The following is a 21,731-nucleotide window of genomic DNA, read 5'->3' as shown; positions in this document are numbered from 1 at the left end:
ATCGCTACCTCAGTTGCTGTCCTGTCTTTTCACTAACTTTTCCGTGGAGCAGGGCTAATCTTGAGCTATTCTATTTGGCCATCTTCCCAGAAGTCCCACAGATGTATATTTGAAAGTGATATGTTTTCACATCAAAGTCAAATCAATTCCAAAAAGATGAATCAATTTTATCAATGTAGATATTAATATAATGAAAATAGTTTTATATTCAAATTATTAAAAAAACTTTTAAATATGTTTGGAACAACTTTAGTATGTGAATCTGCTTGGTATGATTGTCACTGTAGAAAATCTACAAGTTTCTCAGAATTCATGAGCATAATAAAGCTGCAGAATATGAAGTTAAACACACAAAAGTCCATTTTATTTCTTAAAATAGTATTAAATACTGGAAACAAAAATTGGAAAAATAACATAATTCATAGTAACTCCCCCTCAAAAATTTAGGTATCAGTCCAGCAAACATACTACAGCCCTATATATTGAAAACTACCAGACCCTGAGTTAAATAAATGGAAAGACAACCTGTGTTCATTGATTAAGAGACTAAGCATTGTAAGTATTCCAATTCTCCCAAAATTTTTTTGTCATAAAAATGTGCCTTTAAAAAATTTATATGGAAACCAAAGGAACTTGAATAGTCAAAGGAATTCTTTTTAATAAAAGGTAAACTTGGCAGAATCACTGTGAGTCAGTTATCAAAATGGACAGTTAAGTGAAAGGAAAGGCAAAGAGCTCAATGAATTAGAATAGGAAGTCCAGAAAAGATTATGTCTATTGACACAGACATAGTCTAAAGTCTGTGAAAATATGTATTATTTAATTAAAAAAATTTTTAATTAGAAAAGTTGCAGGCTTACAGAAAATCATGCATGAAATACAGAGTTCCTATATGCATTAGCCAGGGTTCTCTGGAGAAATAGAACCAACTAGTTCTGTAAATACGAGATTTATAAAAGTGTTTCACACAATCATGGGGTGCAAGAGTCCAAAATCCACAGGACAGACAGGTTGTAAGACTGGCAATTCCAGTGAAGGGTAGAAGTCTCCAACTGATTGGATCATATCCAACTGATAGGATTCTCTCATTTGTGGAAGGTACACTCATAGCTGATCAATAGATGTAATAAGTCACAGATCAAATCAACTGACTAATGATTAACCAACCTTCTGGTTTATCAACCAGCCATGAAATATCCTTGCAGTGTTTGCCTGACCAGACAACTGGGGCACCATCACTTGGCCAAGTTGATACATGAACCCAACCATACCATATACCACTCTATTATCAATATCTTACATTAGTATGGTACATTCGTTGCAATTAATGAAAGAACATTTTTATTATTATTCTATTAACTATGGTCGAACCCTAGAGTTGACTGTGTTGTAGAGTCTATGGATTTGCTTTTTTAAAAAAATTGATTCTAGTAACATATATATGACTCCAATTTTCCCTCTTTTAACCATAATCAAATATATGTATTTCAGTACGGTTAATTACACTCACAATTTTCTGCTACCATCACCACCATCCATTACCAAAACTTTTTCATTACCCCAAATAGAAATTCTGAACAATGAAACATTCATTTCCCATTCCCTACCTGTACCTGAGCCCTGGTAACCTATATTCTAGATTCTGACTCTATGAATTTGCTTATTCTAATTATTTCATATTGGTGAGCTCATATAACATTTGGCCTTTCATGCCTGGCTTATTTCATTCAATATGATATCTTCAAAAATAATCCATGTTGTTGCATATATCAGAACTTCATTCCTTTATATGGAAGGATAATATTCTATTGTGTGTACATAAGACATTTTGTTAATCTATTCATCAGTTAATGGACACTTGGGTTGCCTCCATCTTTTGGCAATTGGGAATAATGCTTCTATGAATATTGCTGTGCAAGCATCTATTTGAGTCCCTTCTTTCAATTCATTTGGCTATATACCTAGAACTATGACTGCTGGGTCATATGCTAATTCTATCCTTTCTGAGGAACCATTAAACTGTCTTCCACAGGGGCTGTACATTTTACATTACCACCAACAAATGAATGAATGTTTCTGTTTCTCCGCACCCTCTCCAACACTTGTAATTTTCCATTTTTAAAGAAAATAATAGCAGTTCTAGTGGGTATGAAATGATTTATCATTGTGGTTTTGGTTTGTATTTTCCTAATGACTAATGCTGTTGAGCATCTTTTCATGTGCTTTTTTGGCCCATTTGTACATATTCATTGAAAAAGTATCTATTCAAATTTTTTGCCTATTTTTAATTAGGTTGTTGGTCTTTTTGTTGTTGAATTGTATGCTTTCTTTATAAACTGCAGATAGTAAATCCTTATCAGATAGGGATTATCAGTCCTAAATAAACTGTAAATAAAATGAAAAATAAGCTACAGACTGGGGTAAGAGGAGGCCTAGTGGAGAGGGTTTTCACCATCAGCCAGCAGTAATTAGGTTACCTCCCTCATAGTGTCAGTGCAGGCCACAAGGGAGCAGTAACAAGGCGTCCCCACACACCCCCAACCAGCGAGGATTCAGTAGAGGCCCAGTGGGGAGCCAGAATCCCACCACCACTCCTGCTGTCAATGGAAGATGAGTAGGGTACCTGGACTTCCAGCCCAATTGGCATTAAAAAGGTGGCATCTTCCTTTCCCTGTCATAGTAGCATCAGAAGAAACCAGATTAGACAAAATATTTGAATAAGATTCAGAGTTTCACAGCACAATACAAAAATATCCAGATTTCAATTAAAAAATCACTCATTTTACCAAAAACCATTCTCAACCTGAATGTAAAAAGAGAATCAAATGATGCCAGTACCAAGATGGCACAGATGTTAGAATAATCTGACAAGTATTTTAAATGCAGCAGTCATAAAAATGCGTCATTGAACAATTACAAATATGATTGAAACAAAAGACTAAAAAGTCTCAGAAGAGAAACAGAAACTTTCATCAAAGAAATAGAAAATGTAGAGAAGAACTAAATAGAAATTTTAGAATAAAAAAATAAATAAAATAGGCAAAAAATCCACCAGAACTCAATGTCTGGGTTCAACATTAGAATGGGAGGGACAAAGGAAAGAATCAGTGAATTTGGAAGATAGAAAAATAGAAGTCCTAATTAATAAAGTAAGAAAGGAAAAGAAAATAATGAGAAAGATTAAAAAAGAAAAACATAAAAATGTTTTTCTTTGCAGAAGAGATGCCTGTCTATGTAGAAGTCCCAATGAAGCTATAATAATTTCTTAGAACTAATAGGGTTCAGCAAAGTCCCAGAATACAAGATAAACTTGCAAGAATAAATTTACAATTTCTAAAAAAGATGAAATAGATATAGTTCTAACAAAATGTGTATAAGACTTTGTGTTAAAAAATACAATGCTGATGAAAGAAATGAAAGAAGATCTAAATAAATGGAAAGACATACCGTGATCATAGATCGGAAGTCTCAACATAGTAAATATATCAATTCTCTCCAAATATAAAAGTGTAACATAATTCTCATCAAAATGCCTACAGGATTTTTTTTATACATATAGTCAAAGTGATTCCAAAACTTATACAGAAATGCAAAGGAACTAGAATAGGTAAAATAATTTCGAAAAGAATAAAGAGGGAGAAGCCACTTTACCCAATTTCAAGACTTTATGTATCTACAATAATAAAGACTATTTGGTATTGATGGAGAGAAAGACCAGAATAGAATAGAGAAAGAGAAAGAGATACAAATATGCTCTCCTGATTTTTGACAAAGATTAAAACAATTCAATAGATGAAAGATAGCCTTTTCAACAAATTATGCTAGAGCAAATGGACATCTATAGGCAAGAAATAAAAGAAATAAGAAGAAATAACAAAATAAAGGAAAGGAAAGATAAAAGAAGGAAAAAGAACTTCAACCCAAGTCTCACATTGTACGTAAATCATCAAAGTGGATCACATACGTAAATGTAAAACATATAAATATAAAACTTTTAGAGGAAAGCACCTTTAGGATCTCAGGTTAGGCAAAGAGTTTCTTAGACTTGACACAAAAAGTATGATTCATAAAAGAACAAACTGATAAATTTATTTTATCAAAATTAAAAACTTTTGCTCTTTGAAAGACACTGTTAAGTGGATGAAAGGACAAGCCACAGACTTGGAGAAAATACTTGCAAACCACACATCTGACAATGTACTAGTATCTAGTACATATAAAGAGCTTTCAAAACTCAGCACTAAAAAGCCAATCCAATTAGAATCAGGGTAAGGATCTGAAGAGATATTTCACTGAAGAGGATAAACAGATGGTAAATAAGTACGTGAAAAGATGTTCAGTTACATAAGCCATTAGAGAAATGCAAATTAAAATTGCAATGAGCTATCACTACACATCGATCAGAATGGTAAAATAAAAATAGTGAGAACGCTAAGTGCTGACAAGTGGATAGTGAAACTGGTTCGCACATGCATTGCTTGTGGGTATCCAAAACGGTACAGCAACTTTGGAAAACAGTTTGGTAGTTTCTTATAAAACTAGAAGTGTAACTACCACATGACCCAACAATTGCACTCCTGGGGTATTTATTACAGAGAAAGGAAAACTTCTTTCCATAAAAAATCTGCAAATGAATATTTATAGGAGCTTTATTTATAATAGTTAAAATCTGGAAGCAACCCAGATGTTTTTCAATTAGTAAATGGTTATAAAAACTATGGTTCATAGGTAACATGGAATACTTCTCAGCAAGAAGCGAAAAGGAATGAACTGCTGATAGACACAGCAATCTGGATGAATATTGAGAGAATTATGCTGAGTAAAAAAAATCCCTCCAAATTGCATACTGTGTGATTTCATTTAAATAACATTGTTGGTATGACAAAATTAGAGAAGTGGAGAACATATTAGCGGCTACTTGCATTTGAAGATGGTCTAAGAAGGAAGTGGGCGTGGCCATAGATGCGCCGCGTGAAAGATCCTCGTGGTGGTGGAAATGTTTCGTGTTGTGACTATGTCAGGGGCAGTATCCTGCCTATCATATTGTCCCATAGCTTTCCAAGTGTTACCATTGGAGAAAATTGCGTAAAGGATGCATGAGATCACCCTGTATTATTTCTTAATTACATTTGATTCTAATTCTCTCAAAATAAAAAAGTTTAATTTTAAAAAACGACTCAAATTGCAAATTTCTCTGCTCTAAAGTCTTTTCCATCTAAAAACCATTTTACATGGAAAGACGATAAAAGCAGTTATAATTTTAGTATTGAATTTTGTTAGAAAATTATGAGAAAGTGAATTAAAATGTAGTTTTCAAAACAGCAAAATATTCAATTACAGCACCAAACAATTGCCTGCAGTACACAAGACTTTATAACACTATCAAACATTAATTTATTCAAAATTTGAAAAATTGAAAGTTCTTTTGTTTCACTTTAGATGAGTTGCACAATATAAGACAGTCCAATTAATACTTTAGTTCTCAAAGGACAAACAACTTCAACAAGAAATGTCATTTTGCAGCCTAAAGCTCAAACTTGGGGCAGAGATATTTTTTTAATTTTTTACATCTGTCAAATTAGAATTTTATTTAAATACGAGAAAATTATTTCCTGTTTTGATGGACAGTGCTCCAACTATGTTAGGTCAAAAATCTAGCTTAATTGGAATTCTAAAATAAGAAGCTGATTTTTTCTTTATTCCTGTTCCACCTTATGTTACATATTGAAAATACTTGGTCTCAGGTTTCTAAATCAGAATCTAATGGGAAGTGTCATCAATTGTTAAAAACTATTCATCATTACATGCAAATGCTATGAATCATCACAGTTTATGGAACATCTGAAAGAAATAAAAGGCAATGAATTTAATGTTCTTGTGTTCTTTGCCAATGCTTTTTGGTTGAGTTTGGAGGAGTTTTTCAAAATTATGTTGTATTTAATTGTAATTGAAGATATTTTACTTGCCAAATATTCATTATTCAATAACTAAACACAAAAAAAGTGCTGTGTGATTTATGCTTCCTTTATATTTTTTTGCTAATATCACACTGCACATCAAAGATTGAAATTTGATGCTTGGAGGAGAGGAAAAGCTCATTTATGATCTGTCTATACAATTAAGAAAATTTATGTTGAAATTGAAGTTTTGATAATACAAATTAATAAGAATTTTACAGAATTTTTCTGGCACGAACACAAAGTTTAATTGTTAACAAGAGAATTATGCAAATTAGCTGCAAAAACTACAACAGAAATTTAAAGAATTTTTTTTTTTTTTTTTGCATGGGCAGGCACTGGGAAATGAACCCGGATTTCCGGCATGGCAGGCAAGAATTCTTCTTGCTGAGTCACCGTGGCACTGCCCTAAAGAGCGCTTTCTTGATATTAATAAATTTAGAGATGCTTTTCAATTTTGCAATACTCCTTTGAACCTGAGGTTAATAACACCGAGTTGGCATAAAATTTATAGTGAATTTCTTTAACTTGTATTTTTTGCGAGTGATAGTCTTTTATTTCATAGTCGGATAAATTCTAAAACGGGATAGAGTAAAGTTGGCACAAGACTTAGTAAGTTTCTTTAACTTGTATTTTTTGAGAGTAATAGTCTTTTACTTCAAAATCAAATAAATTCTAAAGAAACAGTGGACTAGTTTTGTCAATGTGGATGTGAATATTAAAACAAAATGATTTTTTGACATTTGATTTAATTATTGGAAAACTGGTTTTGAAACAACTTGGGTATGTGAGTCAACTTTTTCAACTATAAATTGAGTTAAATCTAAATACAGATCAAATATTTCCAATGAAAATATAGTACCTGAATTGGCATATACTGTCCATATAAAGTACACACCATATTTAAAAGATTTAGTGTGAAAAATGAATGTAAAATATCTCATTAATATTTTAAAATTTAATACACATTATGACATTTTGTAAATATTGTGTTAAATACAATGTATTGCTAAAATTAATTTCCATCATTTTATTTTTTAAAAAGGATACAATGGAAAAGTTAAAAATTACATATGTGGCTTGCAATATATTTCTGTTGTGTATGTTTATATCCTAGAGAAAGAGAGAGATTAAATTTTGGAAAATATTAAAATGTTAGGAGTAGTTATTATTGAGGTTAGGAATTATGGGTTGCTTTAATTTTTTATGCTTTTCAGAATTTTTTAAAATTACATCATGAAATTTTATAATCATAAAATAAAGCTATATTTTAGACAAAACAATGAAAACAAGAAAGATTTAGTGCATTCTTGGTTTGTCAAAATTCTTATATTGACTTTTCAAATAATACATATATTTAGCTTTATAGAAAAGTCGCAAAGATAGTAATTAGATTCCTCATATGTCTCCACAACTAATTTTCCCCATTTTAACAGTTTACATTTGAATGATACTTTTGTCACAATTAACATTGGTTCATTATTATTAACTAATACTTAATTCAGATTTCCCTAGTTCTAACCTAAGGTCCTTAAGTTCTGTTCCAGGATCTCATGTAGGATACCATATTATATTTAGTCATCGTGTCTCCCTAGACCCCCTTGGCTGTGACAGTTTCTCAGATTTTCCTTGCTTTTTGACGATCTTGACAGTTTTAAGGAGTACTGGTCAGGTATTTTACAGATCGCCCTTCAGCTGGGATTCATATAATACTTTTATCATGATTATAGGCTTTTGAGGGGAAGACCACAGAGGAAAGAGTATTGTACATGCTATAAAGATGATTTATCACTGCTGACGTTAATCTCGTTTAGTTGGCTGAGGTAGTGTTTGCAGGTTTCCACACTTAAAGGTACTCTGCTTCCTTTCTTTCCAAACTGTGCTCTTTGAAAGGGAGTCGCTCTGTGTGACCACATTTAATGAGTGGGAAGTTATGTTGTACCACTTGAGAATGGATTATCTGTATAAGTTACTTGGAATCCTTTTGCACCCATTTATTTACTTATTCTATAATTTTATTTATGTCAGACTGGGTCTAGTGATATTTATTTCATACTTTCATCTATAACCACTACTGTATATGTTTATTGCTCAAACAGTTTCGGTTTTGGCAATTTGGAGCTCTTTTAGGTGGGTCCTGCATCACATTGTCATTGTGTTTTTTTGTTGTTGTTTGATTGTTTGTTTAGGCACAACCTTACTTTCTGCCACTACAAGATGTTCCAGGCTCATCTTGTTTATTTTCTCCCCTAGTTTTTGTAGACAGCTTTTTCTCTAAAGATCCCTTATTTTTTAAATTGGAGAATGGTATTAGGAACCAAGATATGGGCTAAAGTTGTGCTTGTTGCTACAAGAGTATTATTATTTCTAGGTCCACTTAGTTGACAGAGCAGAGAAATATATATATATATATATATATATATATATATATTTATATATATATATTTATATATATAAATATATATATATTTCATATATATATGAAAAAAATAAAAATATGAAGAAAGAGGAGGAGGACAAGGAGGAGGAGGGGAAGAGGCAGAGGGAGAAGAAGGAGGAGAAGGAAATGGAGAAAAAGAAAAAGAAGAAGGAGACAAAGAGGAGGAAGAGTAGGAGGTAGAGGATGGAGAAAAAGTTGGAGGGCTCACATACTACCTGATTTAAGATTATTATAAGACTACTGTAATTAATATTGTATACAATTTATGAAAGAATAGACACATAAATCAATGGAACAGAACAGAAAATCCAGAATAGACCCACAAAATAATAGTCAACAAATTTTTGACAAAGGTGTACAAATTCAATTCAATGGAAAATCACAATGTTTTTAACAAAGCAATTGGACATCCATAGGCAAAGAACAAATCTATTTTTTAATGGGCACTACATCTATAACTCTATCTCTATTTATGTGTGTATATGAAATATGTATTCATAGGTATCTATTTTAAGCTAAACATGAGTTTATCCTGATTTCTCTATTTTCCATTGTCATATGGATCATTCTAGCTTTCTCCCCTTGCTGATGTATAACTTCCTATTCCAACAGTGAAAAACGTGGCTTCCACCATCTGCCATCCACTTTTTAAAACTTTAAAAAAAAATAATTTCAGATTTATAGGACAGTTGCAAAAATAATACAAACCCCATATAGAGAACTCCAACAAACCCCTCTCCCCCCAGATACCCAAATCCACGAATTTTAGCATTTTACCACATTTGCTGTAACATTCTATCTGTCCATCAATGTATCAGTTCATGTTTCTATTCATTCATCTATCTGTTCATTTTTCTTCATTCTCTCTTCTTTCTGCTTCTCAGACTGGATGATTTCAATTGTCTCATCTTCAAGCTCACTGATTCTTTTGCCAAGTCCAATCTGCTGTTGAATACTTCAAGGGAATTTTTAATTTCTTTATTGTGGTCTTCAACTCTCTTTAGCTCCTTTTCATAATTTACATCTCTATATTTATATACTCTTTGTGTTCATCTGTTGCTTTCCTGATTCCCTTTAGTTCTTTGTCTCTGTTTTCCTTTAACAATTTGAGTATATTTATGACAAAATTTTTAAAGGTTTTTTCCTAGTATGTCCCAGGTCTGGTCCTCCTCACTTATGGTTTCTGATGCTTTTATTTTTCTCCTTTGTCTGGGGCCATCACAAACAAAGGCATCATTTTCTGTTTCTTTGTATGTTTTATAATCTTTTGTTGAAATCTGGAACTTGATCTTTTAATATGTTACAGCTGGCACTTAGACTTGAAGACATCTATTCCTTAAGCTTGTATCGTGTTATGAAAGAGCTTTCCTTGAATGCCAGAAGCTAATAAAAAAGAAGAAGAAAAAAAATGAAACTCCTTTCCAGTCTTTGTATAGTGACCACTGTGAGCACTCTCCTTTAGAGCTTATCTATACAATGAGCTTGGAGAATAGCATAAGGCTAAAGCATAGGGACTGCCCTAATCCTTTCTGAACATGCATCTTTTCTCAGGCATATGCATGTGGCCCTAGGAATTCCCACATTTACCAAATAAGAATTTCTCTTCTTCCTAGGAAGCACTATCCTCATGGCCCCAGGCACTGCAATACATGCTCTACTGCCAGCATTCCCTTGCCCCTTGAAGCCACTTGACTGCTTTCCCACAGTGTCCTGTAGGAGAGCTTAGTGAACTACTTTCTATACACAGGGAAACTCTGGGATGATGAGTCCTTCAGGTCACCAACAGATAAATTGGGCCAGACATGCATGTTCTAGTATATGTAGGAGGGTTACTTTGCTCCTTCTGGAACCAGGAGCAGAAATCCATGCTGCAAGCATGGGCTGACTCTGCACCAAGCAGATAGGGGAGTGGTCAATCAGGGAATGAAAAGATCCTGCTACTTTTAAGTAAGCTTTTTCTTGATTTGGGTACCTACTCTGTTATGGCCCTCCTTTAACTGTTTTCTGGAGCTTTGAGAAAGATGTTTCTGCCAGACCTTGCTGGTCATTCAAGGCTTCTATGGGGAGACAGAGTCTTGAAGTGACTCACTCTGTCATCTTGATAGGAATCAGATGGCATCCATTTGTAAATTGTTCAATTCAATTATACTATCATAGTGGTTTCAAATTGTTAACACAAATTCCTGTGGGAAGCAGTGTTATAAACTAAAGGACGATGCTTATTAGGTCATTTCATTTGCGTTTAGTCTTACAGAGTCCACTTATTTCCAAAGTTACCTAGGTCAAACACCTTTTCACCCATCCCTTTTATTGAGGTTGTTTCATGAGTCTGCAATACAGCTAGATTCTTTTCTCTTAGTCTGCATTCCATCCTGGAGTCCAGCCTCCTAAATGAATTTGAAATATCCATGCATTAAGTTGCAGTCTTCTGTGGAGTTTCAGAAGATTGAAGACGCATTGGGTTTCAGAAAGTGCATAGAGTCATGTATCAACAACTATAGTATCATACAGAATAGTTTCACTGCCCTAAAAATCCCTGTGACTCATATATTCAATCTTTCCATTGCTCAAACCCCTGGAAACTACTGATCTGTTTATAGTCTCCATAGTTTTTGTATTTTTCATAATATCATATAAATGGAACCATATAGTATATAACATCTTCAGACTGGCTTCTTTCACTTAGCAATACATCTGTGAATGGCTAGATAGCTCATTACTTGTTATTGTTGAATAGCATTTCATTGTATTGATTACAGCAGTTTATCCATTCACCTGTTAAAGGACATTTTAGTTGCTTCCAGTTTCTGGAGATTATTAATAAAGCTGCTACAAACCTTGGAGTGTAGACTTTTGTGTGGCACAAATCTTCAATTAGTTGGATAAATACTCAGAAATATGATTATTGGAGTATATGGTAAGACTGTGCTTAGCTTTGCATGAATCTACCAAACTTTTTTCCAAAGTGGATGTTCCTTTTTGCATTGCTACCTGCAATGAATGAGAGTTCCTACTTCTTTGTATCTTCACCAGCAATTGTTATTGTCAGATTTATGGATTTTAGTCATCCTAATGGGTAAGTGGTGATATCTCATCATTATTGTAACTTGTATTTTTCTGATGAAATATGATGTTGAGCATCTTTTCATGTGCTTATTTGACATCTGTATACCTTTGCCCTGAGGTATTTGTTCAGATCTTTAGCCCATTTTAAAATTGGGTTATTATTTTTCTTACTGAGTTTTAAGTGTTTTGTGTATTTTTTGGATCCAAGTTAGACATATGTTTTGGAATGGGGTGCAATCTATTTTTAGATTGTTCAATTCATTTATGCTGTTATAGTGGTTTTAAATTGTTAACCCAAACTTCTGTGGGAAGCAGATTTATAAACTAGAAGACAATGCTGATTATGCCTAGTACTATTTGCCCTTGAGGTTACAGAGTCACCTCATTTCCAGAGTTACTTAGATCAGGACCTTTTCCCCCATTCCTTTCATTGGGTGGCTTTTTTGTTTTATTGTTTTGAGTTCTACATTTAGTTCTTGGTCCATTTCGAGTTAATTTTTGAGTAAAGTGTAACATCTGTAGCCAGGCTCTTTTTTTTTTTTTTTTTTTTTTGCATACATATGTCCAATGTTTTTGCACCATTTGTTGAAAATGGCATCCTCTTTTTTTCCATTCAAATACCTTTGTGTCTTTGCCCAAAATCAATTGACTGCACTTGTGTAGGCTTATCTCTGGGCTTTATATATCGTTCTATTGCTCTATGCATCTATTCTTTCACTGATTAATACTCAGTCTTGGTTATCGTAGCTTTGTAGTAGATAGTAAACCTCTATAAAAATAAAATACTGAGGTATAATTTTTAGTGTTTTGTAAATGTTTAGTATTTTTTAAATGTTTGCAAAATTAGTATTTTTTGTAAATGTTACTTTTTAAAATCTTAAATTCCAAGTTTTTGAAGCAGTTGTATAAGAAACCAATTGACTTTTGTGTATTGGCCTTTAATTTTGTATTCTTGCTATAATCACTTATTTGTTCCAAGAGTTTTTTGTAGATTCATTGGGGCTTTCTTTATAAAGTGCCATGTCATTTGTGAATACTGCTCATTTTCTTCCTGCTAATCTTTAAACTTTTATTTATTTTTCTTGTCTTACTGCACATGCTAGAACTTCCAGCAAGAAGTTAGACAGGAGTGCTGATAAGTGACATTCTTGCCTTGTTCGTGATCTCAGGGGTAAAGAATCCAGTTTTTCAATGTTCAGTACAGCAGCTGAAGGATTTTTGTAGATATTTATCAAGTTGAGAAGTTTCCCTCTATTCCTGATTTGCTGACAGTTTATTTATCAGAAATTGGTTGGATTTTGTCAAATGCCTTTCTGCATCAATTTAATGACAATATCTGATTTTTCTTCTTTAGCCTAATGCTATGGTATATTACACTGATTAATTTTCAAATTTAAACCAGCCTTGCATACCTGTAATCAATCCCACTTGGTTGCATACAAACTTCATTATATATATTGTTGGATTTGATTTGTTCATATTTTGTTGAATATTTTTGCATTTATGATCATTAGAGATATTGGTCTGTAATTTTCTTTTAACATATTTATATCATTTGCTATTAGGGTAATACAGGCTTCATAGTTATTCCCTCTCTTCCACTTTCTAGAAGAGTTTATTTGAAATTATAATTATTTCTTTCTTAAGTTTTTGATAGAATTCATCAGTAAAAGCATCTGAATCTGATATTTTCTCTTTTAGAAAGTTATTAATTTATTGATTCATTTCTTTAATATATATGTGGATAGATAGATAGATAGATAGATAGATAGATAGGTAGATATAGATAGATAGTGTTAGCATGACATATTGTTCTCCATCCCTTTACTTTAAAGACATCTGAATGGGTTTATTCTAAACAACTCATTTTGAGTCTTGTTTTTATCCATTTTAACAATCTGTCTTTTAACTAATATATTTAGACAATTCACATTTAAAGTGATTATTAATAAAATTTTATTAATATCTACCATGTATGTAGCCAATTTCTCTACATTGCATTTGTTCTGTTTCTTTTATTCCCCCCCCCTTTTTTTACTTTCTCTGATTTAATTGAGCATTTAACATCCATTTTGTCTTTTCTCTTAGTGTATCAATTATAGATTTAGAAAATTTGTTGATTGTTAACATGGAGTTTATAATATACATTTTCAATAATCTAAACACACTTAAAAATAACGCTATGCCTCTTCACATGTAGTTCAGGTATCATATAATAAAATATTACCAATTCCTTGCTCCTGTCCCTTGTGACATTGCTATCATTACTTTCCACTTATTCATACACTATAGTCATGCAGTGCATTGCTACTATTACTGTTTTAAAAAGATATCTTTTAGATGACTTATCTTTAAATTCACTAATTTGTTTGCCTTGGCAGTATTAAGTCTAATATGGAAGACAATCTTCACTTCTGCTGCTTTGTTTTGATTTCTAGCACTTCTTTTTGAGCTATCGTTAGACTTAAAAAAAACTCTTTCCTTTTATTATCAGTGTGTTGTCTAATCCTTCCTTTAGAGTCCTTCACATATTAATCACAGTTATTTTAAATTCCCTAACTGATGGCTACAACATCTATATCTGAATCTAGTTATGATGATTACTTTGTCCCTTTAAACTATGTTTTTTGTTTCTTTTGGCATGTTTTAAAACTTTTTGTTGACATGTAGAATCAGGTAATAAGAACTGATGTAAATAGCCTTTGGTGTGAGAATTTCTGTTAATTTGGGCAGGAATTGGGTTTGTTTAATGTTTAATGGTGGTAAGGTGTGGTGTAGAAGGTGTGTTCTATTATCTTCTAATTAAACCTCAGTCTTTTTGTGAGCCTGACTTGCGGGGTTGTAACTTTCATATGTGTTTCTCCAGTGGCATACATCCCCCTGCCCCACCCCCAGGTCCTGCTGTTTCCTGGCTGCAGAATTACTATTCTAGTTCCTTGAAGTCCTAACCCTGTTGACTACATGTTTTTTCCCTCTTAGATGACACAGGAAGGCTGCAGGTGGCTGGAGCGGAAGGAAGGCAGTCCTTTCTCTCAGCTGGGATAAGGCTGTAAGAAAGTTGTTTTCCCTGGAGAGTAGACCTTTGTTATGACTAAGACTCTGTGCATAGTTCACAATGATTATACCTTCCTTCTTCCTTCCAGAGCCATGAGGGGTTCATTCTCAGATCTTCACCATGAGAATCTGGTGGGGTTCCTGGAGGTAATGTCCACAGGAGTATAGGAGCACCCCTCTAAGACTGCATCCCCCAGGATTTTCCCATTTTAAAGCAACATAGCCTCAAGCAATTTGTCAGTTCTACCATTTAAGTGTTCTACCAGCATATGGCTCGAGTGGCTCCAGCTCCAGGTAAAAAGATATCATCTGTGTCTCTCTGGAAACATTTGTCTTTCCAGATAACCAGGTGGCAATTTGACCCGTGACTTCAGTTCTCTGATAGGTCTTAAAATAAGTTGTTGATTTTTAGTTTATCCAATTTTTTCTTGAGCAACAACTTCCAAGTTCTTTATATGTTGGAGCTGAAACCAGAAATCTCTTTCACTGTCATTTAGTACAATATTTTGGTGAATGTTAACTTTCCTTCTAATTAAATCTTCAAGGAATTTTTACAGAAAAAAAAACAATAACTGTTGAATACTTTCTTTCCTATTTTGATTATAAATAAGAAATTTAATTAAAGTGGCCCAGTAAGAAAAGCCTAGAGTATAAATTGTTCTTTATGCTGAACATACTAAATCAAGAAGCTATAGTATAAGAAGTGAAAGGCTAGAGAAATGAGTCAGGAAAATGTTTCCATATTCTTTCCTCCCATCTTTCCATCCCATCTCACATTTTACTTTTATCCTAAAGTTCCTCCATTCCTCACACTCCCACCTTCATTTCTGAGAGTCAGACATCAGTCACCCAGCTCCTCCAACTCTTTTGGATAAAGTGAAATGCCAAAGAATTAAAGAAACGAAAGTTGAAATTTCTTGACTTTTTAGTTCAAAAAGGTGTAAAACAGAAAGATTTCAATGCACATTTGGAAAGAATGTTTTTTAATTCCCTAGATAACACTAGATAAATCTTCTCATGCTGGTTGAAGTTAAAGGTCAGAATCACCCAAAAGTGAAATTATCAAGGAAATACCAACCAGTGTTTTCTGAACAATGCAAGGAGACTTTGGGGAGTTTGTTACCAAGAAGTCATGCGAGATGTCCTTCTTTTGTAAGGTTTAATGACAGCAGCCAGCTAGGCTCATGGATCATCCCAAGGAAATGACTTAGCAAAAGCACCTGTGTAAGCAAACTGTCATAAAAGATCCAGGGCAACCATAATGCCTCTAGGGAAGAAAAGACTTGGACATTGGAGGGGAGTAGGAGAGAAGCAGAAAAGGGAGCCTTATATTTAGTCAAGCTGGGGCAATATGGAATCAGCTAGAAACTTCTCTTCTTGCTTAACTGCAATAGTGGAAAATCACTGCCTGTGAAAGGGCATGCCTTGCTGTCACTTCCAAGAAAAGTAGCAACTCTTTAAATCCAGAAGGGATGGTTTAGCAGGATTGGAGGTGCACTGGAGCTAAAGCTCAGTTGCTCAGTAATAAATAAAAGGGACCTCTTTCAAGTGATGAACAGAAAAAGAAGGTGGGGAGGAGTAGTTTGGGACAACTAACCTGGCTTAAATTGAGATTCTGACACTTATCAAGTATCTGACTTTGATAGGCTACCTATCTCTTTTGAGTCTCAGTGTTCTAAATGATAAAATGTAAATGATATTGTCTCTGCCAAAATCACAAGTATATGGTAAGGATCAGATGAAAAAGTTTCATAAACTACTTTGATGTTGCTGACATGTTGCATTAGGGTCCCTCAGGCCATAAGACATTGGGGAGAAAGTTTATTTCAAGGGCAGGGGTGGAGGATTGTTAAAGTTGGAAGTTCAGAAGCCAAAGAAAACAAAATAAGTTGATCTGAAGCTGGTTAATGTGTGAGAAGGAATTCCGGTCAGACCACAGTCCATCTTGGAGCTACTTGAGAATCCATAAACTCCTCTAGGGTGACACTTAGATACTGCACCCTCTAGTTTTTGGCAAACTTACTTTCATCACCTGAAAAAAAGAATCACTCTATCTCTCTCCAATGCCATTGAGAAGACCCTCCTATTTACTTAGTCGGATCTCCTCCCCTTAAAGGAGCACAGCTCCCATTTTGTAAATGCCGTGATCCTTGATCCCCTGGTAGACTTGGCTTTGGGGCCCATTCTTACTATCCATACATGGCAGCTGCAACATAGAACAGGCAGAGCTTGCAGTCTGAGCTGCTGAAAATTTTCTTCAAAATGAGAACTACAGACCACAGCAGAGACCTCAAATCTGTCAAATGGTGTCACTCTCTGCTGCTCATGGAGGAGTGGTGAATTGGGTGACTGAACAACAATCTGAATTTGTTTCCCTTTATATTTAAAACATCCGTTAGAACTAAATCTTTCTTTTCTTTATGTTCCTACTCAACAGTCTGCTAAATATTGAAATAATTTGTACATATGGATGTTCTAGTTTGTAAGCTGCTGGAATGCAATATATCAGAAATGGATGGCTTTTAAAAGGGGGGAATTTTTGTTGCACGTTTACGGTTCTAAGCCCATGAAAATGTCCAAATTAAAGCAAGCCCATAAGAATGTCCAATCTAAGGCATCCAGGAAAAGATACCTTGGTTCAAGTAGGCTGATGATATTCAGGGTTTCTCTCTCAGCTGGAAAGGCTCATGGCGAGATATGCTAACTTTCTCTTCATCAGCTTCCCTGGGGGTCTGTTGGTTCCGGTGACTCTGGTGGTTCTCTAGCTTTTCCACAATGTTTCCCTCTTTAAAGGGCTCCGGTAAGCAGCCCCACCTTGAATGGGTGGAGACACATCTCCATAGAAACCATCGAATCACAGGATCACATCTCAATGGAAACAATAAAAATGATCCCACCCAGCAATATTGAATGAGGATCAGAGGACATAGCTTTTCTGGAGTACACACCAGATTTAAGCCAGCAAAACAGATATATGTATGTCTCTAATCAGAGACTAAAAACTAAGGTTCTTCATCACTGTTTTCCCAGTATCTAGCCCCAGACCCAACACAGCTCAGTGGCTACTGAATCAGATTAAGTGAGGACCAAATATGATCATGGAGCTCTAAATGTTTTTCCTCTGAATTACTTTAATACTCATGTTTCCTAAAATCTTAGCAGGTTCCTGCCTGAATAAGACTTTATATCTTGAGCTGCTGGTGAAACTGTTCTTCTCAGGTCTTCACTGGCCAGAGTGAGGATCCCGGGTGGTCCTTTCATACAAGACACAAATTACTCTCTCAGAGAAGGATTGGGGTGAAATTCCATTTTGTTTGGGAAGTTTGAGGCTCTGGGGAATATGAAGTTCCGTTTAGCTTGATTTCTCCAGCATACCATTGTCCCCACTGTGAGTTTCCTTTAGGTGGTGATATTCTCTGGATAAGCAGAAAATACCAACCTATGCTAGTGTAAATTCAAGTTCTACCTCCACCCCTTCCTCTATCTTTGTACAATGGGGAGGATCATCCTGGCCTCCCTCCAAGGATTGCTCTGAGGACCTAGTAAGATAGTGGTTAGGAAAGTTTTGTGGCAAGTCACTAAGAGTATGGAAGAGGTTTTCACTGTAAGGTGATAGTGTGAGAGGTGACAAGAATAATCCTGGGGAGAAGGCAGGATTCCTCTTGCATCATTTGATCTGGCCAAATATTTTTCTGGAGACTGTAACTACCAGCAGGTGAGAAAAAGTTCAGGAGCCTATTACCTAATAGGGCATGAAAGGTTGCTGAAAATGTTGGATCCCATAAAGTCTAGCTGTGAAACTTTTCCATTCAAACAAGGCTTCTGTAAAACCTGGGTAATAAATGTTCTAGAAGTGCATGGTGATAAGGTGGTCTGAATGATGCCCCTCAGAAACAATATAGCCCTTGGCCCCAGGAGGTGGCCCACACGTAGATCAAGATAGCCAGGACTGTCCAGGTTTAATGCAACATACATTTATTTCACTGAAGTCCAGCATCCAAGGTCTTTTCTCAGCTTGATGAGATTTAGCTTTATATAGATCAGTAAAAAAATATCCTAAGGCTTACTTCTTTGTCATTAAATATTAAGCACGTGTTGTCCATTTCTGTATCACATTGCATTATGGAGAGTTCTGCCTATGCTTGTCTCTCCTGCAAGATTAGGAACTCCTTTATTCAAGGTATGGTATAGCATTATTCCTACATTTTCTATGTCTAGCATATATGGCAAAGACTTGATGACTATTTATCCAATGGCTGACAAATGCCAAAACTTTGCCTGCAATATTTCCCTTTTAGCCATTCAGATTTTCTTTGCCAGTTAATAACTTGCTTTTAATTACTTTTATTTGCCTTATTTAAAGAATAGTTTGACTTTTGCTGTTGCTTTTGTTAATACTGAGAGAGGATCTGATAGTTCTGTTATGGTCTGGAACACAGATGCATGTGACTTTTGGGGTCTCCATGTCTTCTTTTGAAGCATTTTCTGGTTAATGGGTCCATGCTTTAACTACAATGAAGTTCTGCCCTGGTGCCAAGCTGCTGCAGGTCTGAGGCCCCAAGTAGTCGCTGACATGCCAGCAGATCCAAGGTGTTTTAGCTCTGCTTCTTTGTTGGATGCTCATCTGAACCTCAACTCCCCAAATCTACACGATATTCTTTGGTCAGTTGCTGTTTGATGTCTGACTCAGCTTCATCACAAGTCCATAATTATTTCTGTGGACTCCCTCCCAGTACCCTAGTCACATTCCCTTTCTTTCATGATATATATTTGGCTTGGATTCTATAGATCTGTACAGCATCCTGGATATCTCAGTAGTGTTAAGTAAGGGCAACAAGGATGCCAAGAATTCACAGTGACAACTCATAATCTGAACCATAACTTTCCTGAATTTAGATGATTCTCATTGTCTAAGAGTTACCATAAAAATTCCTTTCTCTTAGCAAAGCAAAGCCTTCACAATCAGACCCCCAACCACCCCTACTGGTCTTATCTTCTTTCATTCTCCTCTTGATGCCCTGGAATCAATACAGTAAATGACTTCACATTCCCTGAACATACCCCTTGCTTTCATACCTTTGAATATATTGTTCTTTCCTTTTGGAATTCTCTTCCACCAACTTGTCCATCTGATGATGTCTTATTATGTTTTAAAACCAGCCCTATCTTCTTCTCTCTGAAGACTTCCCTGACATCTCCTACAGTCTCTCTCTTTCCTGAGTTTTCCTTTAATCCTTTGTAAATACCACATATGAAAGGTTGCTGAATCCTTTTAAATGTTTTTCTTCACCTCTAGATTGAGCTTCTTGGAGCCAGGCTTTTTCACCTTTGTTTCCTCAGGATCTAGCATAAAGCCTACTTCATCATGGTTGCTTGAATTACATGGTTTCTGTAGTAATGGCAGCTGCATTGACCTAGTAAAATTTTGGAATATGCCCTCAAGAGGCTGTCATTATGGCTGACAAGATTAGAACTGCAAGGGTCTCTAATTAAACTGTCTATGGCCACCGTATTTAATAAGCAGTTTTGCTAAAACCTGGGATAATTAAAGCAGCAGATGCCAGAGGAAATCTATTTCCTCTGTTCTATCTCATCCTAAGGTCATCCTGCCTGCCCACACAGACTTATTACCTGATATGTCAGGTATAAACAAATTCCTAAAAGAATCCAACTTGCAGAAAACCTCATTCTCTTAGGCAGGAAGGAAGGAATGTGGGGAAAAAATTAAAATGTGTCCTTGATTCTGTTTCCTCAAAGGGCCTTTCTGTTGCCTTCAAGGCCCCCCAGCAAACCAAAATGTCTTCTTCAGGTTTATCCTGTCCTGTGTTTGTTTATCCAGTGTTTAATTTATAGCTTTCAAACTCTCAGTTGTTACTCTTCTATTCATTTTGTACTTAAAGAACAAGTCTCTAAGAGCCTTTCTTCTCAAGGGCATATGGCTGCCTTCCTCATATCATGTCTAGAGTGGATGCTCACAGTTTCAGAAAAGTATTTCCCTAGTTATCAGGAAAGTTTTATGCCAATAACCCTGCAAAGAGCATCTTTAACCTCTTTGTTCCTCAGCGTGTACACTATAGGATTCAGTAGGGGGGTGATGACAGTGTAGCTTACCGAGATCAACTGGTCCTGGTCCTGGGTGTTCTCTGACTTGGGCTTGAGGTAGGCAATGGAGGCACAGCCATAGTGGACGATGACCACAGTGAGGTGGGAGGCACAGGTGGCAAAGGCCTTCTTCCGACCCTCAGCAGAGGCGATCTTGAGGATGGTGGAGATGATGAGGACATAAGAGATGAAAACTAGACCCATTGGTGCAACAAGCACCAGGACACTGATGATCAGAGTCAAGATCTCGTTGATGGTGGTGTCGATGCAGGAGAGCTTCATCACTGGTCGGATGTCACAGAAGAAGTGGGCCACCTTTGTAGCACAAAAAGGTAACCTGAATACAGATGTCACCTGTGTCATTGCTACAATCAGTCCAATGCTGCATGCCCCTAACACCAGCTGGACACACACCTTCTTGCTCATGATGACAGTATATCTCAAGGGGTTGCAAATGGCCACATAGCGGTCATATCCCATTGCTGTCAGAAGGAAGCAATTGGTGATGCCAAAAGTTACGAAAAAGAACATCTGTGTGGCACAACCCGTCAATGAGATGGACTGAGTCATACCAACAAGACTAGAGAGCATCCTTGGGAGAATGACCAATGTATAGACAGTCTCTGAAGTGGATAGCATGCTCAGAAAGAAGTACATGGGAGTGTGGAGGTGATGATCAATCCAGATAATGGACACAATGATGACATTGCCCGCCAGAGTGAAGATGTACAGTGCAAGGAACAACACAAAGAGGAGGAGCTGGTGCTCATGTAGGCTGGAGAAACCTTGGAAAACAAACTCAGTGATGAAAGTGTGGTTCTCTCTCTTCATTGAGTGATCACCGAGTCTGAAAAGGTAGGAGTTACACGACCTCAGTGAAGCAGCTTAAGCACATTTCTAAGATTGACTGAACTAGTTCTCAGCTATAAACATGGGGATACATGCCCCAGTGGATTAAAATCAATACTTGAGTTTACTTAACCTCAGTTAGTTTTATTTTTATTCTGGGGCCATGTATTACAATTTTCTATGTATCCCAGAATCATGTTTCCTTTTCTCTCATTGTATAACCATGCCCATTCCTACTTCATTCCTACTGTTTTCCCAACTAG

At 35.5% G+C, this 21,731-nt stretch overlaps 1 protein-coding gene across 3 annotated transcripts in view; it reads right to left on the bottom strand.

The window, feature by feature from the left end:
• LOC143678791 (olfactory receptor 10J1) overlaps positions 1–21,731 on the bottom strand; it is a 98,722-nt gene that overhangs the window by 27,719 nt on the left and 49,272 nt on the right. For 2 of the 3 annotated variants that reach the window (XM_077155724.1, XM_077155723.1), the window contains one exon: positions 20,521–21,466. In XM_077155724.1, the coding sequence (XP_077011839.1) occupies positions 20,521–21,450 (930 nt within the window). In that variant the 5' untranslated portion in view covers positions 21,451–21,466. Of the gene's footprint in view, positions 1–20,520; positions 21,467–21,731 lie in introns of those variants that run through there. The other variant, XM_077155725.1, reaches the window with a different exon arrangement.

This window comes from Tamandua tetradactyla, chromosome 4 (genome assembly GCF_023851605.1).
Source record: "Tamandua tetradactyla isolate mTamTet1 chromosome 4, mTamTet1.pri, whole genome shotgun sequence".
In the NCBI taxonomy this organism is placed as follows: domain Eukaryota; kingdom Metazoa; phylum Chordata; class Mammalia; order Pilosa; family Myrmecophagidae; genus Tamandua; species Tamandua tetradactyla.
The sequence above is the reverse complement of the archived record's forward strand: the minus strand, read 5'-3'. Positions and strand labels throughout refer to the sequence as shown.